Source organism: Echeneis naucrates, chromosome 2 (assembly GCF_900963305.1).
Source record: "Echeneis naucrates chromosome 2, fEcheNa1.1, whole genome shotgun sequence".
Lineage (NCBI taxonomy): Eukaryota > Metazoa > Chordata > Actinopteri > Carangiformes > Echeneidae > Echeneis > Echeneis naucrates.
The window spans coordinates 20,433,359-20,456,586 of record NC_042512.1 but is presented as its reverse complement, the minus strand read 5'-3'; the positions used below and the strand labels follow the sequence as shown (position 1 = coordinate 20,456,586).

At 47.5% G+C, this 23,228-nt stretch overlaps 5 protein-coding genes across 12 annotated transcripts; 1 reads left to right on the top strand and 4 right to left on the bottom strand.

The window, feature by feature from the left end:
* Nucleotides 1–257: 257 nt before the first annotated feature.
* Nucleotides 258–6,320, bottom strand: tbx19 (T-box transcription factor 19). Its single transcript, XM_029522238.1, has 8 exons — nt 4,394–6,320; nt 3,878–4,154; nt 2,696–2,830; nt 2,525–2,586; nt 2,183–2,244; nt 1,830–1,985; nt 1,639–1,762; nt 258–1,569 (listed from the first exon to the last, which is right to left on the bottom strand). The coding sequence occupies exons 1-8, from the start codon at nt 4,681–4,683 to the stop codon at nt 1,404–1,406; spliced, it is 1,272 nt and encodes a 423-aa protein (XP_029378098.1). The 5' UTR covers nt 4,684–6,320; the 3' UTR covers nt 258–1,403.
* Nucleotides 6,321–6,520: 200 nt separating this feature from the next.
* Nucleotides 6,521–9,346, bottom strand: sft2d2b (SFT2 domain containing 2b). 3 transcript variants are annotated; one of them, XM_029522268.1, is made up of 8 exons: nt 9,192–9,346; nt 8,823–8,912; nt 8,338–8,423; nt 8,125–8,206; nt 7,996–8,031; nt 7,850–7,908; nt 7,750–7,779; nt 7,277–7,452 (listed from the first exon to the last, which is right to left on the bottom strand). In XM_029522268.1, the coding sequence occupies exons 1-8, from the start codon at nt 9,249–9,251 to the stop codon at nt 7,416–7,418; spliced, it is 480 nt and encodes a 159-aa protein (XP_029378128.1). In that variant the 5' UTR covers nt 9,252–9,346; the 3' UTR covers nt 7,277–7,415. The 3 variants fall into 3 exon arrangements, with proteins under 3 accessions (XP_029378119.1, XP_029378111.1, XP_029378128.1); XM_029522251.1 differs by lacking the exon at nt 7,750–7,779 and having other exon boundaries at nt 6,905–7,452; nt 7,780–7,908; XM_029522259.1 differs by lacking the exons at nt 7,750–7,779; nt 8,823–8,912 and having other exon boundaries at nt 6,521–7,452; nt 7,780–7,908.
* A 246-nt stretch (nt 9,347–9,592) lies between these two features.
* LOC115055380 (putative RING-H2 finger protein ATL71) lies at nt 9,593–12,890 on the bottom strand. 3 transcript variants are annotated; one of them, XM_029521140.1, is made up of 5 exons: nt 12,756–12,890; nt 10,983–12,434; nt 10,246–10,482; nt 10,075–10,173; nt 9,593–9,998 (listed from the first exon to the last, which is right to left on the bottom strand). In XM_029521140.1, the coding sequence occupies exons 2-5, from the start codon at nt 11,223–11,225 to the stop codon at nt 9,891–9,893; spliced, it is 687 nt and encodes a 228-aa protein (XP_029377000.1). In that variant the 5' UTR covers nt 11,226–12,434; nt 12,756–12,890; the 3' UTR covers nt 9,593–9,890. The 3 variants fall into 3 exon arrangements, with proteins under 3 accessions (XP_029377000.1, XP_029376991.1, XP_029377010.1); XM_029521131.1 differs by having other exon boundaries at nt 12,670–12,770; XM_029521150.1 differs by having other exon boundaries at nt 12,709–12,764.
* A 162-nt stretch (nt 12,891–13,052) lies between these two features.
* On the top strand, nt 13,053–18,654 carry LOC115052111 (zinc finger protein ZFMSA12A-like). 4 transcript variants are annotated; one of them, XM_029516065.1, is made up of 12 exons: nt 13,053–13,189; nt 14,140–14,342; nt 14,420–14,494; nt 14,599–14,706; nt 14,819–14,917; nt 15,031–15,154; nt 15,226–15,538; nt 15,731–15,777; nt 15,859–15,983; nt 16,127–16,646; nt 16,795–17,250; nt 17,378–18,654. In XM_029516065.1, the coding sequence occupies exons 1-12, from the start codon at nt 13,186–13,188 to the stop codon at nt 17,587–17,589; spliced, it is 2,286 nt and encodes a 761-aa protein (XP_029371925.1). In that variant the 5' UTR covers nt 13,053–13,185; the 3' UTR covers nt 17,590–18,654. The 4 variants fall into 4 exon arrangements, with proteins under 4 accessions (XP_029371925.1, XP_029371908.1, XP_029371917.1 ...); XM_029516048.1 differs by having other exon boundaries at nt 13,071–14,342; nt 14,602–14,706; XM_029516057.1 differs by having other exon boundaries at nt 13,071–14,342; nt 15,731–15,771.
* On the bottom strand, nt 18,367–22,854 carry f2 (coagulation factor II (thrombin)). Its single transcript, XM_029522496.1, has 15 exons — nt 22,782–22,854; nt 22,343–22,423; nt 22,165–22,244; nt 22,065–22,089; nt 21,658–21,723; nt 21,452–21,560; nt 21,217–21,353; nt 20,816–21,112; nt 20,604–20,717; nt 20,348–20,474; nt 19,957–20,124; nt 19,715–19,888; nt 19,382–19,560; nt 19,130–19,200; nt 18,367–18,522 (listed from the first exon to the last, which is right to left on the bottom strand). Exons 1-15 carry the CDS (start codon nt 22,852–22,854, stop codon nt 18,367–18,369), a joined length of 1,857 nt encoding a protein of 618 aa, XP_029378356.1.
* Nucleotides 22,855–23,228: the final 374 nt, after the last annotated feature.

Sequence of the window (23,228 nt, the reverse complement as noted above, 5' to 3'; positions counted from 1 at the left end):
CTAACAGACGTGCGCGTCACCGCGCTTTCAGTTGTCTGGGCACGTGCATGATGCCGCCTCATAAAGGACAGACCGGAGCCTTCAGTTTTCCTATTAGCTTCACGCTCATGTTGGCCGTTCATTAAAAACGTTGTCTCTTTTATGAAGTAGATTTGTTTGGCTATTTAATCTTTACTGGTGGAAAAGAAGAAAAGGTTTCAAACCAGCTGTTTCAACTTTATTGACACAGAAGAAAATCACAGTCTGTTTTAGTCGCATGCTGTGAACTTCATGCAGCAACAACAACAAAGACAGAAGAAGAACCCAAAAACAGCAAGCCATTCTAACAACAAACCAGAAACTAGACAGGAAATGTGACGTTTTTAAAACTTTGTCAACTTTGTTGAGATAAATATTCATCAGATATCAATGTCACACATCAGCCTGTACAGACATGCACCACGGTTCATTAAAGTTTAAATAAACAGCAGAGGGCGTCATAACACCGACTGAGTCATCATCACCACGGAGCTCTGAAACGTCTCACTGCTTGAACTGTTGAAAACCAGAAGATCTTAATGTCCGGGGACCACAGATAGTTACTGGGGGCCACCAGTAGTTACCGGGGGTCACAGTCAGATACCGGGGGGCCACAGTCAGATACCGGGGGGCCACAGATAATTACTGGGGGCCACAGATAATTACCGGGGGGCCACAGTCCGATATTTGGGGCCACAGATAGTTACTGGGGGGGCCGCAGATAGTTACCGAGGGGCCACAATCAGATACCGGGGTCCACAGATAGTTACTGAGGGCCACAGTCAAATATTGGGGGCCACAGATAGTTACTGAGGGGCCACAGTCAGATATTGGGGGCCACAGATAGTTACCGGGGGGCCACAATCAGATACCGGGGGCCACTGATAGTTACTGAGGGCCACAGTCAGATATTGGGGGCCACAGTCAGGTACCGGGGGCCATTGATAGTTACTGAGGGCCACAGTTAGGTACCGGGGGCCACAGATAGTTACCAGGGGGCCACAGTCAGATATTGGGGGTCACAGATAGTTACCGGGGGGGCCACAGTCAGATATTGGGGGTCACAGATAGTTACCGGGGGTCCACAGTCAGATATTGGGGGCCACAGATAGTTACTGGGGGGCCACAGTCAGATACCGGGGATCACAGATAGTTACCGGGGGGCCACAGTCAGATACCGGGGATCACAGATAGTTACCGGGGGGCCACAGTCAGATATTGGGGCCACAGATAGTTACTGGGGCCACAGTCAGATATTGGGGGCCACAGTCAGCTATTGGGGGCCACAGAACCACAACCCTTTTCACAAAAATCACTCTGAAGGAGTTTTGGGGCAACCCATTGTCCAGTCCCATGAGATTATCTTTAACCAATCCCGTCCCTGCTCAGAAAGAGTGGGTGGGGCCAGACGTCCATCCAGTGCTGCCTACTCGACCATGATTGGGAGGTTGCATGAGACTCTCGCTGCTGATTGGTCCATGGAGAGCAGGGCATGGAGAGTGGGAGGGGCTTAGCTCACCACATCCGACGGTCCACAGACAGGGATACTGACTGAACACACAGCAACATCATTATTGACCTGACACCTTCACCATACTAAGCTGGTGGGTGGGGCCTCACCTGGAATTGTGAGGAGGAGGCTGTGATGAAGACATGCTGCTCGGCAGGTGAAGGGAGGAGGAGGAGGAGGAGGAAGAGGGACGAGGAGAAGAAGCACTCCATCCATCTGACAACACCTGGACGCCTTCAACAGGTACACCAATGAATGAACACGAACACGCAAACAAACACACACACACAAACAGTGATACCTGAGGAGTGTGAGCGGTGCGGCAGGTAGGCCGTGGGGTAAGGTGTATGTCGCCCTGGGTACCCATGCTTGTAACCATGGTGATGATGTGATGTCAGTGGGAGGTTACTGCTGTAAGGGAAAGCCCCGCCTCCTCCAGGTGAGCACAGGGACCAGCCTGACACACACACACACACATTTGACTACTAAAAAAGGAACACTAATAATGGTCTGTACTGTATTTTTGATATATTACTCACATGTTGGACACCATGAGAAGATTCTGTTGTTTATGTGTAAATATAAAAATTAACTCTAATTTTTATTCAGTTTTTATTCTTCATCAATCTTCAAAATTAAAGCTTCCAGACTCACAGGATTGAATCCCTGATACACGACCCTCCGATGACTCTGGTAAGCCCCGCCCCCCAGGGTTCCTGAGGAGGACATACCAAACACTATCACAGTGATGTGTGTGTGGTTTCTGTTTCCCACCCACTTGACACCATCTCTCCAAACCGACAAGACGCTGAAGCTCCAAGCAGCTGATGATGACTCTCCAATCACCTGCTAACTTCCTATTGCATCCTGGTCAGAAATGCTAAGCTGTGTGAGCTCCAACACGAGGGGACTCAACCTGAGGTCGGGTCCCTACACATTCGCCAGATAAATATGAGGGTCTGTCACATGACTGATGGGGTTGTAACGACATCATACCTCTCCTTGGCATCCAGGAAGGCCTTTGCAAATGGGTTGTATTTGATCTTCAGAGCTGTGATCTGCACAGGAAGAACCAGATAAATGTGAATGGTTGACATCCAAGTTGATGCCTGAGGATACCTGTGTGTGTGTGTGTGTGTGTGTGTGTGTGTGTGTGTGTGTGTGTACCTCTTCATTTTGATAGGCTGTGACGGCGATGAACTGAGTTTCTTTAAAGGAAACGTTGGAAACTAGACGATGGCGAGAGCCGACACACACAATATGGAGCTGAGGCTCATACTTGTGGAGGGAGTTCAACATGATCTGAGGGGGAGGGAGGGGAGAGGGAGGGGGTCACACATGAGCCACCTGTCCACCTGTGTGAGTTAGTCTGAGACTCCTCAAGTCTGAAAAAGTCCCACCACTAACACCAGATGCAGTCAGTTGATGGAGTGGAGCCATCTTTGTCTTTTGGCCCAAACACTCTTTTGTCCATCTGTTCCCTCCATAACCCCCCCTCCCCCTCGCTAATGAGGCCCGATTAACCAATCAGAGTCCTCCAGGCCGACACACAAAAACAAACTGTTTTCTATTCAGATTGAGAGGCTGGCTTCACTTCTGACCCCGGTCCTGAGTATGTGTGTTTGTGTGTGTGTGTGTGTGTTTACCCTGGCAGTGCCCACATTAGCTGGAGTGTGTGTGGGCTCTTTTTGAATATAGTTTACCTCTCTCTCCCTCGTCCATCTGAAGCATGATGGGTAAATTAATTTACCAGTAAAAAACATAATTACCATAATGTACAAATAAGCTGAGCAATTATTTCATTATGGCCGAGCTCTCTGTTCCAAGTCTGCATTACTGCCTGGTGTGTGTGTGTGTGTGTGTGTGTGTCATATTTGGACAGGGATAATGGGGTAAATATAAACAACATTACTGCCAATTTTGTAGTGCGGCACGTGTGTGTGTGTGTGTGTGTGTGAAGGCCTCTCTGAGTGGTGAACGGCTCTCGACAGGAAGTGCATTAAACTGCTGCCCGCCAATTAAGAGCTGTTTATCCCGTTCCCGTGGTTACGAGGGGGCGAGCAGGTGAAGTGAACGAGGCGAGGGACTGAAGTGGCTAATTAGAGGTGGTAGTCTCTCGCCCACTCCAATGAAATATAGGGAAGGAGGGAGAGAGAGACAAAAGAGGGAGAGATGGAGAGACACTTGATATGGAGAACAGGATAATTGAAAAAGAAGGAGGACAAGAAATGAGAAGAAAGAAAAAAGTTAGGAAGTTTCAGGAGGAAGAGATGGGAACGAAGGTGAAGGAGCAGAGAGCAGGAGGAGCATCAGGAAACTGATGATGACGACGATGAAAAGTGAACTTACCTGGCCCCCTCCATTGACCTTGTTGGTCAGTTTGACCTTGTTGAAAGTTACCGCCGCCTTCATCCAGTGAGCACCAAAATTCGGAGAGTCGGGATGGATGTAGACACCACCATGGCTCCGTCCCTCACCACGCCCCTCTGCCCGACCAGCCGCCACCCACTCGCCATTCACGAACTTCCAGCGGCAGCCATCAGCCGGCACGAAGTCCAGCAGGAAGGAGTACATGGAGCTCGGGTCCAGACCAGAGACGCTGACCTTCAGTACTGGGAACATTCGCCTGAGGGGACGAGTCAGAGAGTGATCATCAGGAGTCATCATCAACAACCTCATCACTAAGAGACGACCTTATCACTAACCAACGACCTCATCACGAATGAATGATATACAAGGAGCATGACCTGAGGTTCAAAGATCATGACCTCAGATACAAAGTTCACAAGTTGACCTATCCCTCAAACCAGGTCAGGGAGGAGACAGGACAGGAAACGGACCCCACTGAGCAGTTGTCGTGGTTACCGTCCATTCTTGGTGACAATCATCTCATTGGTGATGTGTTGGAACTTCCTCCACAGCTCGGCGTCCTCCAGAGTCACCCTCAGCTCTCTCTCTGTGGGGTCGCCCTTCTCTCGCCCGGCCTGCAGCTCGCTCTCCACGGCGCTCAGCAGCCTTGACATGCAGCGCTCAGCCGAGCCGGGGCTGCACGCCGTCCCACCACTGTGAACGGCCGTCACGACAGAACCCCCGCTCTGCTCCACTGAAGACACGGCAGCTGACTCCCCGTCCTCCAGCAGTCCCTCCACCTTCATCTGGACACACTGTAATTTCCACAGCAGTCAAAGCACCTGAATGCATCGTGAGGCCTGAGATGAACAAACTTGATTTAATGTGTCAAACTGATGATGAAAAAAAATGTGGATTAAGATTAAAGCTCAAAAGATGTCCTAATTCAGTTAGCAGCTTTAAAAGAGCAGCGTCAGTTTTAAGGTTTCACATTTAAACACCTTTTATTTTCAGGAATAAAAACAAAAATATCAAAGTTTCCTGGTGTTTTATTTCCTGTTTTCAGTGACACACACGGAGGAAAGTGATCAATGGGAAGAACAGAAAAATGACAGACGTAGTTTGACTTTGAGCATAAAATAATAATAAAAATAATAAAAGTCTTCTTCTTTCGGACAAAAACATTTCTCAGATTTTCCTTAAAATAAAGATTGAAAAGTGAAGAATTATATAAATGATGTTTTATCATTTGTTTTTTTCACTGACAGAGAAAATCTCCTGAAAAGAAACATTCATTTTGATGTTTTTCTATTTTGTTTCATGGAAACAAACCAAATGTGATAAAATCCTTCAGTGTGCATCTGTGTGTGTTTGTGTATCAGAAAAAAGAAATTAAATACACCCTTCCTTCCAGTCTATTCATCTGTAACTCAACGAAAAAACTTTGTCTATCTTATTTTAATTGTTTATTTTTTATTGTATTTATATAAATCCTAAATTAGAACAAACAATTATTTTTAGGAACAATAGCGATGTTATATCAGTAAAACCTGACTTGACTTTTAAAAATTCAAATCTTTGATGACTTTAAGTGACTGAGTTTAAAGTAATCTATTTATATAAACTATCAACAATCCAATCACATTTTAATTTTGTCATTTTCTTTGTTGTAGTATTTAAATTTTTCTAAAAAATGTCTTAAGTTTCTTTTTGAAAAACAGAATTCTCTACTCTGTATATAAATGAAATTGTGTAAATATAAATGTAAACATAACTGAATATAAATACTCTGCAGGTGTTTTTGATCTGAATGAAATAATGAATTTACAGTGTTTCCTGACGGTGGTGGAGTAGATGAATGAATTCAGAGGTAACGTTCAATTCAAGATGAAATAAAAACTAGATATTAAAAAATACGATAAATGTTGAACTTAATAAAAACTGCAATATATGTAAACATTGTTGTGGAAATCTGAAAGAATCTAAACGTCTGATTAATAATCAGAGATCTTTCCTGATCAATAATTAGCTGATAGAATGAACTCACCTGTGACACTGAGAAGCTGAAATAATCCGCAAATTAATTAAAAGCTCAATTAACAAAATATCCGCTAATTAATTAAGAGTCTTTTGCTGTGTGAGGAGAAGCTGCTCAGCTGCAACTGAACATCACAAACAATCACAGGACAGTCTGACTGTACCTTGCTCGACCACTCTCTCTCTCCATTACACACACTCACTCACACACACACACACTATCTCGCTCGACCGCTCTCTCTCCCCTTCCACACACACGTCCCACTCAACTGAAGCTCCATCAGGTTTAAATTCTGAATGAGGCCAAAAGAAATCCTTAATTGTTGATTATTGATCAAACTGATCAATCTCTGATCCAACATGCACGCAGACTTGCATCTTAGGCTCGACTCTGATTTTCCGAAAGTCACCTGAAGGCATTGTTTGGAGGGAAAGGAGAAGGCGTTACAAGTGACATCAGACGAAGAGCAAACGAAGAAAAGTGAAGTTTAGAGCAGGGCGCTGAGACAAAACAGCAGGATGTTCAGAGAAACAACACTGCAACTCCAGGGTCATGTGACCTCAACAGGACGCTGTTGTTTTACTGGTCGGACCGACCGACTGACTGACTTCCCACCTCCTCCCTCCAGGTGTAAAGGTCATGTGACCACATTGGCGTAAACACCTTAAGCTGCCCAGATCAGCATGTAATGGAGGATAGGTCAAGTCCACACATCTGGAAACACACACACCACCTGGACTGTGAGTGGGTGTGTGAGTGTGTGTGTCCCTGTGACTGTGTGGTGTGTGTTTTAATCAGAAGGTGAGATTAGAGGCTTTAGAGATTTAACAGGCATAAAGACGGCATAAACGATGGAGACAGATAAACAGCAGAAAAAAAGGTCTCTCTCTCTCACACACACGGTGAACAAAACACACCTACTTTTACCGAAAAGAGTTCTTTTTAAATATGAAACTCTGATTCTGGTCTAGTCCTGGTCTGGACTCATCTAGAAGTGTCTGGTTCTACTTGAGACCAGATGTTTAATAAAAGCTGGACCGCATTGTGTTAAATCCAGATTTAAATATTTATTCATACCACAAACAGAAACATCTGAAACCAAACGGACCAAAAAACAACAAAACAGGAAGAGCTTTTCTGAGGAACCTCCTGTTTGTTATTGCATGTTATTAAACTGAACTGGCTACAGGAGGATCAGGATTAGGATTGAGATCAGGATTATGGTCATGAAAGTTCAGTCTGGACCAGGTTCCATGGTGGTTTTTTTATATTAAATAATTTATTTACTGAATAAAAACTAAAAACCACATCCAGGATCGGGATCAGGATTAGCCCTGATCCAGTTCTCTCACAGACACTGAGTCCAGGTAACAGTCCAGCTGGAACCAACAGGTAACCAACAGGTGGTCTCCATAGAAACCAGGCATTTATCATGCTCTTGGCTGACTTGATACAAACCACACAGGCTTCTGCATCCTGATTGGTGGAGGTGGGTGGAGTCTAGACACACAGGGAGCATAATTTGATGACGGCGTCTCTGAGAGAACAAATGAAACAGATCAGGGAAACTTGCAAAGCCTCATGAGAGCTATTTTCTTGATTCATGAATCATTTATCAGTATTAATCAGTCTTAGTATTTATTGGTGCAGCTGACATCATCCTCTGATTGGCTGTAAAGGGAGGTCACTCAGCGAATCAGAAGAGAGCCTCTGATCCTTTTTCAAATGGCCAAATTAATCAACTTTAATGATCAGAAGTTTTACATTTAATCTGTTTAAATGTGGCGACAGGCAGCTGCTGTGTGGCGTGGTCGCGTTTTTGTGTTTGCGTTACCTGGCAAAGGGAATATACGAGAGGCCGTACCTGTGAAAACAACAGCAGCAGTGAGGAAAGGCAAGTAAACACTTTGTGTGTCTGTTCTTGAGTAGCGTACCAGGTGAAGGCCAGAAACTGAAGGACACAGAAGAGCAGAGCGAGGCCGTTGTTCTTCCACTGCAGACACAAACTCACGTTATTAATAGAACGCTTCTTCATTAATGACAGTGATCCACTTCCTGTCAACAACTTTGTGTTTCTCACCCAGAAAGCAGCACACAGCGTCAGAGTGAGGCAGAGCTGCAGAGACAGACACACAAACACAGATCTGTTTTTAACATGACATCTTAGTGTTTTTGTGATCATGATGATCACGTGTGTGTTTATTCTCACCATCATGATGACGGTGGCGAGTGCTCTCTCTTTAGCCCACATGGTCTTCAGCTGCTGGCACGGACCGACCAGGAACATGGTGCTGGAACCAGACCAGATTCAGATAAAGGTCAAGGTTCAGGTGGTTCCCATGAAATCAGTCTAGGACAGACCGGGTCACACTGAGTCAGACTGGGTCAGACCAGGACAGACTGGGAGGTTTCTGGATGTTACCTGGCCAAAGCGCAGATGTTTCCCACGCTGTAGAAGACAGCGAACACCGTGAGACCAAAACCAGGGATCCACAGCATACAAGTTCCCTGAACACAAAGAGACAGGCCATTACCATGGATCAGTGGATACGACAAGACGAGACAGGTGGTTACCATAGAAACAGAGACAGGAGCATTCCCACGGAGACAGATATAAAGAAAGACTCAGGTCTTACCGTAGAGGCTGACAGAATGTGACTGATACGCAGGTTGTTACCGTGGAGACTGACAAGAGGAAAGTTTGTTGCCATAGAAACAGACAGAAAGTTCAACCAGGAACTGTGTGAGCAGACAGACCCGCTGTTACCATAGAAATGAGTTGAAGAGACACAAGCTGCTACCATCAGAGAGGATGTTACCATAGGAAGGAAAGAGGAAACAAACTGTTTCCATGGAAATAAAGGAACACAGACAGAGTGGACAGAGAGAAGCAGTGTCATCACTCACCAGGACGGAGCTCAACACCCCCAGAATAAAGCAGATCACAAAGCCCTTCATCCTCGTCCCAAAGGACAAGGTCGACGCCTGATTGGCTGCCTGCACATACGTACACCATATCACCATTATCACTGTCAACAACATTATTATCAAGTTCATCATCAGCTCTGAAGGTTGTTGATGGAGCAACATGAGTGAAATATTAATGTATAACTGTCGGACTCAACTGAAACTGATTAAAACACTAAAGAGAACTGTGTCTTCTCAGGTTAGTTTACACCCAGATGGCATCACTGCGGACCGTGAACACCTGAGTCAGTGAGTGTCCAGGTGAGCTAACAGGTGCTAACCGGTGTTAAAAGGTTCAAACAGGTGTACCTCCAACATGTCTCTGTCGCCATCGTCCTGTCCGCTCAGAACCTTCTTCAGTTTGTCCATTAAGGTCCGTTCTCCCGCCCGACTCGGCCTCAGTTACCTGACGGTCCAGGTGAGCGACGTTACAACTTCAGATGAGTCAGCGCATCAGCAGGTGCAGCACTTCCGGCTGTAGTTCCGCATCTGGCCACAATGAACCGGAAGGTGGCGCTGTCTCCGCAAACGGACCTAGGACACGTGACCGGAAGTGGCGGACCCTCCCGTTTCACTGCTGAATTCTGTCTGTTGGTTCCTTTTTTTCATGGTTTTGTTTTTCTTGTTTGCATTTCTAAGTTTATTTTGTGTTTGTCCTTTTCATCTCCTGATCATGTAGAAGTAGATGATGATTAAACAATGATAAGATATCCCACAATCAAACTTTATTCATAAAACAGCACTGATAAACTATTAAAACACACACATGGTTACTATGGCTACTTTAGCTTTATTGATGAGGTATCAGGTGCCTCACAGAGTCCAGATCCATGGACTCTGGCGGACTCTGGCTGGTTGTACTTGCTCCTTTTTATTGAACCTGACCCATCATGTTTCAGTGTTTGGTCACTGAGCTGTTGTGGTCTCAGTGTCCCCTCTATATGACACCTGATGGGACCTTGATGATGTCATTGTCCACTGAAATGTCTTTCCCATGATTGGTGGTTTTTAGGGTACTTTGACTCTGGTCGAGCTCCAATAAATTGGTTGTGGCATGGACACCTGAACGTGGCATGTGGGACAGCACTGTTTCCTCCAGAGCCAATCCTCTATACACTGAGGACCAGACACACAAAGAGTCAACACAACATCTATATATGTCAGTGTGTCTGTTTGTGTGTGTGTGTGTTACCTCCTTGTGGAAGGTGTGTGTGCACTGTAGCTCTCTGGTTCCGCCAGTCCCTTGATTCAGGTTGTTGTGACAGATCAAACACACACTGTCTGCATCACTCTGTGACACAGACACAGTTTAAACTCACACCTGAAGACACAGGTCACTCTAACCATCAGTCTGTGAACTCACCAGTGACATGACATTGCGTCTCCTGAACTGGCTCTTTCTCTCGTGCATTGTGGTCTCTGGGATTGCGGGTATGAGGGAGGGTCTTCGCTCAGCAGTTGGTGTGGGAACAGGAGCTGCGGCCTCCTGTGGGGAAGGCAGGAGGCAACGGGAGGAGGAGCGACGCAGCAGGAGCCTCGCCGTCAAAGGAGCCCGGCTGGACAAGTTGAGCCGAGATAGCTGCATGGCCGAGAGAGTAGTCTGGACAGAGAGACAGACCGGCTCAGGTTTATTAGTTTAACTGGGAGTTTTCAGTCAATCTGGTCCAGCTGGTCTCAGGCCTCAGTCAGTTCCCTTATCTTGAGTTCCCATTTTGTAAAATAAACGCAGATGGAGGTTAAATGAGTTAAAGTTCAAAACCAGGTTTGATAAATTAATAAAAAAAGACTCATTGATCCAAAGATTTCATCAACACTGTCAAAAATAAACAGGACTAGAACTCTGGGCTCTTGCTCTCTAAAGAGGATTACACACTACTCTGTCACACTGCTAAAAAAGGACCAGTTGACCCTCTTAGTGGTCTCTGTTCAGGACCAGAGAGGTCACTGTAGACCTGATGTAAACTAGGCTGACTGGTCTGAGTCCAGTCTCTGTTCAGGTCAGATCATATTTAGGGGTCTAATCAGACCTGTGGTACCTCAGACTCCGCCCACTTAGTGAAATCCCTCCCCAACTTCACCCTGCAGGAAGTTTGTTCTTACCTGACAGGGCAGTGACGCCCGGCGGTTGGCCCTCATTTGCACTGGAGTCCCTAAACTGCTTCTGCTCTCAGGTCTTTGTCCCCCTGCCTCCTCCTCCTCCTCCTCTTTCCCACCTCTATACTGCTGCATCCAAGTGTTGAAGCTTCTAGCATCCTCTTCCTCATTGTCTTCTTCCTCCACTAACCTCAGCCCTGTTGAGTCTTCAGTGATGAACACCTCAGCTTCCTCCTGATCGGGATCCATTCAGCCAATAATGGTCTCCAACTAAAGGTGAAGGCTTAAAAATGGATTTCACCACAGAACGGACAACCAGGTCAAAGTTTGACCATGTGAAGCACATCAGACTGAATTACAGCCAAGATAAACTAAATTATAATAAGCCTGAATCAGTCCTGAGCCAAACAAACAGGAAAGTTGAAATCAGGAAAATCAGTAAATCAGGCTCAAGTCACAGACTGAAGTAAAGAAACTGTTAGCAGGTAGTTCCAGCTCAGCAGGCAGAGTGATAGAATGGAGGGGGAGGAGGATCAATGGATGATCATGAAGTACTGGATTATCTGAGCAACAGATCCACAAATCTAGTCTTGACTGTCGATCTCTCTCCACTCCAGGCGTATCCACATAAATGGAGAAGAGGTCAGTTCTGCAGTGACCTCTGTTCCCTCCTCACCTCCACCGGAGGACTGCCAGCCTTCCTCCTCCTCCTTTTCCTCTCGGTCAGACAGCTCTCTCTCCTGCTCTTCCTCTCCTGTTCTCTGGGCTGCTCTCACACAAACCCAGTTAATCCATTTAGAGGACCATTGAAGGAGGAGGGGAATACTGTACTGGCTTACTGTATCTGTGTCAAACCAGGTGAGAGGTGAGGCTGCAGAGCCACCGGCTCTCTCCATTTATTTACCTGTTAGGTTGATACTGACGTCCTGAGGATTCTTCTCTGATGCAGCATCAGTAAGAAACCTCTTGGAGCTTTAAACTGGCTCCAGGTTTTATCAGACCATGTGAGGAAGGTAAGATGTACATGATAGAGTAGCAATATGTATGGCTCAATATTACTATTCAGGTATGAGGTATAATTATTTAAAAAAGAAAGAAAAAGAAACAGACCACACCACCCAGGAAACTATAATTTATCTCCAAGTACCAATAAGAGTACAGGTAAGGACACTGATGTTCAGCATACTAATGCACAGAAGATGTGCTTCGTTTAAAAGAAGATAGCACTTTATGACAAAAATATTTAAAATTCTAAAATGTCATTCACTCACACAAAGTTAAATTGGGGGGGGGGGTCAACTATGGTAGAAGAGGATCTCAAAGAAAGTCACTGCAGACACACGTGAACACCCATACACACACACACACACACACACACACACACGGTGGTGAACACACTCAAGACCAGGGGTGCACAGCACACAGGAAGGAGGTCCCGCCACCTGAGGCACTCAGCTTCTGAAAGGGTACAAGAGGACAAAAGCAATTAGAAGCAGTTTCTCTAAATAAGTCACACAATGGGGTAACATGGGGCAACTATCTGCGGTTGGCATCCACAAACATACAAGTTATATCAGTAAATGTAGTGATATATCAACAGAAAGCAACTTTCTTATGATGGAATTAAAAGAGCCACAATAAACCGACTGGCGCCAACACAGTGATCAAAAATAAATGAAGAAAAGAATATTACTTAAAGGGTACCGGTCCCCACGGCAGCAGTTAAACGGACCTCTGAAAAACGTGAATGTAACTTCCATAATGACTGCAAATGCTCACCGGCTGTCTCACCCGCAGACTCGCAAACAGGAAACGAGGCAGCTACCTGCTTTTCTAGACTGCGCCCCCTGGAGGCTCGGCTCATTACAGCATGAAGACGGCCCCGTCCTGCTTAGTTCGGTTTGACCTGAATCTTTGAAATCAAAATCTCTGAGGACTGAAGCGCATGTTTATCTCTAACTTGCCCTTTCAGTGTTTTTGTTACAAACGTTAACGACAAACAAAAGCGTGCTGTGTATTTTAATCTTTGTTTACGCCGTGAGCAGGTGAAACCGGAAGTGTGTCTCATGACGGGACGTTAAGTTCCGCTGTGGGCGGAACTTCGGCCGGCCGGACTGTAAACAACAGTTAGCTGTTAGCTGGGTGGCTAGCCGGGGTTTTGTGTCGGTGTCGGTCGGTCGGTGACCCGGTGAGAGTCGGTGGGAGCAGGATGGGTAGGTGCTGCTCCGGGTCTCCATCACTTTACTGCCTCTTTACCGCCAGCTGTGCCGTTCTTAGCGTGTTAGCAACTCTTTCTGGGCGAGTAACTTAAGTCGAACCGAACTTCGTTCATAAAATAGCATTTTAATTATGTTTAGCTTAAAAAACGCAAAATACACAATAAAACACATTACTAACAGCTGTGAACAATCTGCCGTAGTCAGTATCTATTTCGGTGGACTTGTGTCACATATTAAACGGTTTTATGTCAGAAATCATAAAGTTATCGATAGGGGGGTTATTTTTATTGGTGGGACTAGTGTCACTCCTGACAGACACAACACGTTTTCATATCATAAAAATATTCATTCAGCCATCAAAAGCCAAAACTAAAATGAGTTATAATTAATGGAGACGTGGTCTTATATGATTATAATCAAGTTCTTATTGCTTATTCACTATCGAGAAGCGAATCCTTAAATACTGAAGTTTCTAAAAGGAGTCTGATTGGGTCACATTTTCAGACAAACTTAAAAATGAACAATTTTTCAATCATAAATTCCTGGTTCTTTGTTGGCCGCCATTTGAATTGAAAGAGAAAAAGAAAAGCACCAGACCCCAGACTGTCGATATTTAGTCTGCAGATTGTTGATCTGTTTGTTTGTTCCTTCAACCACCAACATCAACAATATATCAACGAATTATAGCATTAAGACGTGGAAACACCTCAATGAGCATCATTATTTCTGCCTGCTGTGACAGTGTGACGTCCCTAAAATACAGAATAGGATCATTTTGAAAGCTCTGTCAAACCCTCAGCAAATTAAACTGAATAATGATAATGATGGTTACAGGCAGGTTGGCTCTTATTAAATCCAGTAAACGGACGGAGCTCCATGTGAATTATTGTTAATGTTATTAATAAAATGTCTTTTTGCTTCTCGTCATGACACGTTTCCCTCAGCCCCCCCACCATCCCTCTCCTCCCTGCGCCTTCTCGTTTCCCCTCTCCGTCTGCTGACAGCAGCGATGTGGCAGGTTGCTCAGCAGCAGAGTGTGAAGCATTATGGGATGTTGGAGGACTTTGTTTCCCTGGTAACCGAGGCAGTCCCCCAGCTGCTGACGGACCAGCAGAGGAAGCTGCTGCTGCTGGCTCTGAGGGCCAAGGTCTGTGTTCAATACAACCAAACAGTTTACAGTGAATCACAGCTGGAAGTGATGTCTTCACTCTCTTCCTGCCTCAGGTGACGCTCTCTGATCCTGCTCCCCAGGCCATCAGTGCTCACCTGGACAGGATCCGCTCTGTCGCCAAGGCAATGGTGAGCAAGTAGGGCTCTGCTGTGCCGTCCTTACAGTTGATGACTACAGTTAACTTTCATATGGGCCTCAAACTCAGGACTGATCAACACATCTTTTGTTCCAGCAGGACGATGGACAGGTGGACGGACATGAGGATAGGTGGTGCTCAGCTCTGATGACTCTGACTGACAGAGTGAGACAGAGTCCTGCAGACACACAGCGCCTCCTGCAGGTCAGTCTTCATCACTCATCATCCTCATCTGTGTCTGTTTGTGCATACTGATGCTGTTTTTATGGCACGTGTCCCCCGCCTCCAAAATCTCCTGTGTGCTGGCTTGTTTCAGGAGGTCTTTGACCATAGCTATGACTCCGCCCTCCAGTCCCTTGTATCTGACTTCCTGTCCAGGATCGAGCAGATGTTTCCTGTGCCTGACTTCAGACAGGTGTGCAGCGACAGGTTTAGGCCCACAAGGAGGTCAAGATGGAGGACCAGGTCCAGGTTTAGCAGACCACTAATGGGGTTAACTCTGGGAGTTTTTGTCTTTGTGTGGTTCAGGCTGCATCCTGGCTCGATGCCACCCCCGGTGGTCTTGATGACTGTCTGCAGGAGGCGGGTCTGGAGGACCTGAGGGAGCTGCTGACCAATCAGAGCTGCTCGTTGGGAAGAGCGACCACCTCAGGTATTAGAGCTCAGAAACTCGACAAGAAGAAGATAGTGACATTAACTGATGGTGTTCATTTTTGTCCTCAGTGTGTTGTGACACAGAAAAGGTCCTCCTTGCCGCTTGGTCCCACCCACTCTTCAACAAACTGAACAATCCTCAGTCTCCGCCTGCTGACAAACAGGTCCAAGTGGAGTTTCTTCCTTTGGAGAGTTCGGTGAGGCTGGATGTGGAGCTGGTGAAGGTGGAGGTGGTCGTAACGACGGAGGACGAACAGGAAGAGGTGGAGGAGCCTGTGAATGGTCAGAACGAGTCGCAAACCGAGCAGGAGTCGTCCAATGAGAGCTCAGTAGCTGTCACAGAGAAATGCTCCGTCTCACTTGTGATGGTGGAAGTGGACGGGTCAGATGCTTTGCTTTTTTTTTTTTTTTTTAAAAACAGCATTTACAGATTCATTTAATGTGAATCCCACATATTCATCATCATCACTGATGAAGATGAATTGATCAATGAACTCTTTTTATGAGAGTAAATTCTTAAATATTGGAGGAAGTTACAGAACCTTCAAAATAAATTATTACTGTTTCCTGGCAGGTTGAAGGAATCACCTGGAGACTTAGCAGACCAGTCAGAAGGTACAGGTAAAGCGCGCGCGCGCACGCACGCACACACACACACACACACACACACACACCTTATTTATGTCTGCCTTTCCTTCACAGTTGACCAACTAGATCAGTCTTGCTCAGAGGTCACAGCTAATGCTCTGTTCAGCATTTCCCATAATTCTCAGCGAGTGGCTCACAAGTGTCCTCAGTGTGGCAAATGTTTCATCTACCGCTCTCAGGTGAGTGTCTTCACCTGAACTGCGGCTCAACCTGGTCCTGCTCCAGACCCCGTCAGACCCAGTCTGGAGCTGGATCTGGTCTTGAGTCCAGCACATTACCCATCCACAGAGTCCACTCAGCTCATCAGTGTGACTGTTGACAGGTGATCCGTCACCTGCGGACCAATAAGTCCTGTGGTTCGGCCTTAACGATGACGGGAGCTGTGAACCTACAGACTCAACCCGATCATGACCAGGAGCCCTGTCCCCCAAAGCCCTCTGTCCCAGAGCCCCGGGCCATCCGGACCCACTCCTGTTTCCAGTGCAATGCTGTCTTCAGAACCAAAGCCGAGCTCCTGTCGCACCAGCGGAGCCACCGGGCCCGCCCAGTTTACCAGTGTGGCCAGTGTGACAAGGAGTTCCACCACCTGTCCAGCCTTACCAATCACAAGCAGACTCACCTGGACAGAGGAGGCTTCACCTGCAGCAGGTGTGATAAAGTGTTTGAGTCAGCCAAAGAAAGAGACGCCCACAGGCTGCAACACCGGCTGCCCAACCTCACCTGCACCGTGTGTGAGCAGACATTCAGCTCACAGACACAGCTGCTGCGACACCTGCAAACGCACTCTGTGGAGGGGGTGGAGCCGAGCTACAGCTGCCGCTTCTGTGAGCAGACCTTCTCAGGTACGTACAAAGGTAGATGTGTGGGAGGAGCAGTGTATGATCTGTGACCTCAGAGCCACGTTGATCCAGATCAGACAGAATGAGCTGCTCACTGAACATTTATTTTTGTTGTCGTGAGAGAACCATCTGATTGGTCCCTGCTCTCCAGGTGTGACCCAGCTACGTATCCACCAGCGCACACACACTTTCCGCTCGTACCAGTGTGACCAGTGCAACAAGACGTATGGCTCCCTGACCGGCCTGCACTCGCACCGGGCCAGCCACAGTGCCGAGAGCCGCTTCCTGTGTCCGCAGTGTGGCAAACGCTTTAAGACCCGGGATGGACTGGAGGGCCACCTGAGGACACATACCGGGGAGCGGCCCTACCGCTGCCCCTACTGCCCCAAAGACTTCACCGCACTTGCCGGCCTCAATGTGCACGTACGGCGGCACACAGGGGAGCGCCCATATGTGTGCACGGTGTGTGGGAAGGGCTGGCCATCTGGAGGTGACCTGCAGAAGCACATGAGGACTCACACAGGAGAGCGGCCCTATGTCTGCCAGGACTGTGGGAAGGCCTTTTCCATTTCCTGTCACCTGACCGAGCACCGCAGGATCCACACCGGTAAGAGAGTCTGGTCTCAGGGACCAGGTCCAGGTTTATGGGTCCGCTCTGGACCTCCCATCATCTGTTCACCTGTTAATGGCCGTCACACACACTCATGATTGTCTGTTGTGTGTCGGTGCTGCAGGGGAGAAGCCGTTCTCATGTCCTGAGTGTGGGAAATGTCTGCGGAGGAAGTTTGACCTGAAAAAACACATATTGTCTCACAGCAACGTCCGTCCCTACGCCTGTGTCTACTGCCCCAAGAGCTACACCCGCAAGACCCACCTGACCAGACACCTGCTGACGCACCGGGGCACTGATGGCGAGGTGGAGGAGCAGCCGGCGGACGATGCTTGAGGCGACGTCATCACCTGTTTCTACAGACAGACTGAGGAGTAATAAGTGACGTTCAGATGAAGTCACATGTTGATGTCCTGACTTCCTGCTGCTCAGGTGCTTAACATTAAGTGAGAGTCTGTCGAGAAGCAGCCTCTTCACCTGACCTGTACCCAGATCAGTTCCAACACCTTCAGTGAATCTGGAGATTTGTTGTTTGAAACTGATAATTATCAGCGATAACTATTGATTAAAGATGATCATTGTCAGTCAGAGCGACAACAATCTACCTGAATGAAGCCAATTTGATAACCTAAGCAGCAGGAGATCAGCACTATTGATGATTATTGTGAATACCAAGTCCAGATCCTGAGATGTGATGCAGCTGTGAGCCATTTCACAGCTGCGTCACATGGGGGCGGGGTCATGGCATCAACTGTGCCATGACCCCGCTGACCTGATCACGAGACACTAATGTGCTGAAAGCCCGAAACTGGTCACCATGGTAACTGTCACTGCTGTTCAGTGACCTTTGTCATCATCACTGTGTCCTGATGTGTGTGCACTCGCTCACATACGGATTTGTAAGATGGTCGGATTTCTTCTACTCGTGTTAAGGTGGCAGACTGTTGACTGAAGATTGACTGCTGGTTGCCATGGAGATTTTGTATCTGTTCTATAAAAGCTGCTGTGTCAAATGAACAGGTGATTTCACAGCTTTTATTGGAAACCTTTACAAACTTAATCAGGATCATTGGCACACGAAGAACAGGAAGTGAAGAACTCGTGTGTCACCGTTCAGTCATCGTCGCCGCCTCCCACGTTTTCGATTATCTTCCTCATCCACCTGCGCATCCTGAACAGGTGGGTGTAGAAGCCATACTTCCCGTCCCGGTCGCAGCCTTCGCCCCACGACACGATGCCCATCTGATACCAGCGGTTCTCCTCCGGGTACTGAACAGAACACACAGTGGGACACTCAGTAAATGCAGCACAGAGATGTTCACTGTCCTCTAAAGGAAAACTGACCCATCACTGAGAAATTAATCATTTAATAAATTCTGTACATCCAGACAGCTGTGAGAAGCTGCTGCTGCTTTAATAAAGTCAGCTGTTAGTATTTTATCTGAATTTCACTGTCATACACTCATATGGATCATCAGTTCAATAAGCTCCTATAGTTTACTGCCTCCTGTTGGGGTAGCAGGGTATTACTCTGAAATTGCTCATTCAAAGAGAATAAACTTTATTTAAAATCCTAATATCAGCCAATCAGAGCATCAGAACGTTACACAGTGGATATGAGCACATTGTCAGGTGCAGCAAAGAATGGTGGGAGTGAATTTTATCCCAGTCTCAAACCAAAGAAGCACTTTGTGATGCAAAAACATATTGCGTAATTAGATGCAGTGTTTTTGAGTTAAAGGGCTGCAGCTTGGTGATACTGACCAGGACCAGGTCCTCCAGGGTCTGGGTAGAACCTGGAGCTGGATCTGCCTCCATGAAGCAGCTGTTACGGTTCGTACAGCATTAACTGAGAGCAAAGTGTGTGTCTGTTCACCTTCATCACAAACGGTCCACCGCTGTCTCCCTCACAGGCGTCTCCACGGTGGGTGTCCTCTGGTTTGTAACCTGCAACACAGGCACAGATTAAAGGACGCCTGTCCGATGTGGACTCTGGACCTCGTGGAGGACAGGGCAGTTAGGACAGGCCAGAAGAACTCTGATCCTTCCTGATGGATCATCTGGGTCTTCAGAGGGGAAATTCATGTCCAGTCCATCTTGAGGAATAAATGTTTAACAGGATCGTTACCTGCACAGAACATGTTGTCTGTGATCCGGACTGAAGTGGAGCGGCGGCAGATGTCCTGGTCCACGATGGGCAGGTGGATTTGCTGAAGGACTGTGGGTAAATTTCTTGCTGAGGGGTTCCAGGTTTCCTTCAGGTTCCCCCAGCCGGTAACTCGTCCCTTATAGCCCTCAGCCATCAGGCTGAAGAGGAACAACAGTCAGAACCTGAGAGAACTCATTAAGCAAACAGTCAAGTCCTCAGTCTGGTTGGGCCAGGTCTCAAGATGGAAACACCTAGACTGCTTTGGACCAGCCTTCAGCTGGGACTGAGGACAGGAGTGTTTCTGTGTCTTACTTCTGGGCGACCTTCCTGCTGGGCAGACATATGGGGAAGATCTCATCAGTGAAGTTCACCGGTCTTCTCAGGTGCAGTAAGGCGATGTCCCGGTTCAGGTTTTCCTTCCAGTTGTATTTGGGATGGACGATGATTTCATCAATGGCTACAATTTTCTCTATGCCACGCTCGAACCTGAAAAGTGAGGACATAGTCAGTCCTGCCCAGCTGTGTCCTGATTGGTCGGGTAAGGACGGCCTTACTTGGCCCGGTTGTGTTTCCCCAGGCGGACCAGAATGTCCTTGCTGGTGAAGTTCTTGTTCCAGGGCGGATACAGGATGCAGTGAGCTGCAGTGAGGATCCATTGGTCACTGATCAGACTGGCTCCACACAGCAGCTCCTGGGGGCTGCGCTTGTACAGCATCACCTGCCTGTGGACACGGAACCATGTGAGCGGCTGGGCCGAAGGTCGTCATGGGAACCACGAGGGTCACAGAGTCATGCTTTCAATCAAAGTTGCAAAAAGTAGGTGAATGTTTGACCATTTTCAGACCTAGGTCTCAATGTTTGTAAAGTTTGGTTACTATGGTGACAGGTGATTGTGGCACAATGTGGTTACTGTGGTGATAGCCTGTTGGTGTTAAGGGTGGTTACCATGGTGCTGAGGCCACCTCAGCGTCGTCGCCCCCAACAATCCGTTTGTCTCTGTAGGACTCCAGCAGTTCATCCTCGTTGGTGTCCTGCTTGTTGAGCTTCTCGAACAGCGGCCGCAATCCACACTCTGCAAAAGGTCACAGCAGTCAGGGCCACCATCTTACCGGTCAGTCAAGTAGCTGAACAAGTGAAGAAATCAGCTGTACATCAGTTGATTGGATGATGATGTTGAGCCAATCACAGTGCAGAGACTCACCATCCTCCCCCCGTCCAAAGGACCGGGGGTTGAAGAAAGTCTTCTTGGTGGATCCAAGGACAGAGCGCTCCATGCCCCCCGTCTCGATCAGCAGGTCGCCCAGCAGAGAGTCCTCTGAGAGACAGACAGGTGGAGACAGACAGGTCAGATGACACCTGGACCGTTTTCGGAGGGAACACCAAGTGGCTGTGTGTCGGTCCGTGTTGTGTTACCACAGAGCGTAAGGTCACAGAAGTCCACGGTTATGTTTCCTGCCACATCCACGTAGCACCAGGGCCCCTCTGGGTCGTTGTCAGGGTTACGGCACTTGTTGTCCTGGAGGACCACCTCAGGGATGAAGTCCTTGTCCTTGGACAGAGCCGTGACAGCAGGAAGGGACCACTGCAGACACCTGCGGCCGCTCAGGGTCACGTCCAAGTCCCCGACGTAGTCTATGCCAAAGTTGGGTAAACACGGACCAGAACTGCGGACCTGTTCCAGGACCACAGTGGGCGGGACAAAGACTTCACCTGGACAGGAAGACAGATGTCCATCACCCCCTCTTGGTATTGTGTCTTGAGTGTGTAGTTGTGTAACAGTGATTTTAGTTGTGCTCTGTAGTCCTGATACTTGCCACATTTGGGGACCCTGCAGGATTCCTTCTGGACTGTGGGGTCTCTGGTGAAACACCAGGGACCTTCGGGACGGTTGTCAGGGTTACGACAGAAGTTCTCCTTCAGATTACTGTTCGGCTCCGACACATTAAACTCTCTGCAGACAGACAGGTGGACCAACAGAATGACAGAGAGACAGCTCAACAGAGAGGGGCATGGATGGGCAGACGGACGGAGTGACAGACAGGTTGTTACCTCATGATGGGGTGGGGGAAGCTGTGTCTCCAATGTTGACATTGTCTCCCTGATGTTGTGATGTTGATGTGTCCTTCATAGTTCACCCCCGTCCCAGAAATACACTGACCTGAGGACAGAAAGACAGACAGACAAACAGACACACACACACACGTCAAAGTGTGTCTATTGTCTCTGATGAACTGTGAGTTTGTCTCTCAGTTTACCTTCAATACACTGTCTCACTATCTCTATGGTGTCCTTAGTCCTGGACAACTCAGTTCCTTTACAGTCTGCAGAGAGAGACAGACAGAGAGAGAGACATGCAGTCAGACAGATAGTTAGCAAAGTTTGTGTAGTCAGAGTTGTGTACTCAGTTGTGTATTTGTGGACTTTGCTCGTGTGTATTCAGGGAGACGAAGTTAAAACTGATCAGAAGAGAAAAAGACTCAAACTGAGAAAATAAAGATGAAATGAACTGAGTTAGTTTGTGTTGATCAGTGGACACTGTCTGATGTTGTCCGTCCATCATTATTACGGAGTATTGATTGATTATTGTGTTGTATGCTCTGAGTACTTCCTGCAGTGTCTGTGTCCGGTCCATGTCCACAGAGGACAGGCGAACAGGACTCACCCAGGTACTTGGTCCAGAAGGTCTCCTGGGCGACAGAGAAATGTTACATTGAGCATGTCTCAGGATCTCTGAGGAATCAGTTAGACCTGATGGAGCGTACCGTTTTATCTGTCTGTTCAAACACCTCTCTGGCCTCCTCATGGTCACATATCTCCTCCACACACTCCCTCTCCAGGTTCCCTGTGGACCACAACACATCCATCTGAACCCCCAGAGTCCACCGAACCAGCCCCAGATGTAGTCCAGAATCACTCAGCACTGATGAGACCTTCAGTTACCTGGTTTCATCTCCTCAAAGATCTGATTGGCTCGTCTGTTCCGCACCAAAACCTGCGAGGCCCGCTGACTGTCGAGGAACACTGCAGACAGACATTAGCTGATGATGGGCTCAGATTTTATCTCAAAGACACACAACTCTGTACAGAAGTCAACTGTCTGTCCTTTGTGTATTTTTTACACTTTTTCCCTGTTGGACTTCCTGTTCGAATCTGCCATGGTTACGCTGGTGTCTTATGATTCATGTTCAAGACTTCAACTTTCATGTCAGAAGAGAAGAAAAGAAAAACAGAAAACAGTTTGACCCCCAGGTCAAACTGATTATCACCACCTTTTAATGAGCATAACCACGGCAACTGTCTGCCTCCAACTACAGCGGCACCTTCCCAGACAGAACCCTTCGCTCCTACCACAGTCAGAAGAGATGAAATGGGGGGGTACCATGGTCTGCCAGGCAGCTGTGCAGGACGAGCAGCAGAAGAACAGCAGCTGGTTTGGATGCCAGCCCCGCCATGATCCAGACCTCGGAGCAGAATCTCAGAACCAGATCCAGTAGACTCCTTCTACAGTCTGTGTCTCTCAGCAAATCTCTGGTGGGGGGGGTATTGACCGCAGGGTCAAAGTATGAACCAGGCTGGTGAGTCGCTCATCTGTTTACTTTGACTCACCCTGCTGCGTTCAGCACCAACATGCTCTCTGTGTCCAATTTATTAGGAACACTTGTCTGATCCAGCTGTTTGCAACTCTGTCCACCTCTGTGTGAGGGCGGGGTCTGGGGGGGTTGAAGTATTTAAACTCTGCAGTGAATGAAGGTATCTGAGTGCTATCAGGAAAACGTAGCTCATGGATCAACAGAGTTGTGTGTGCAGCATTTTGTTCTGGAGAAGA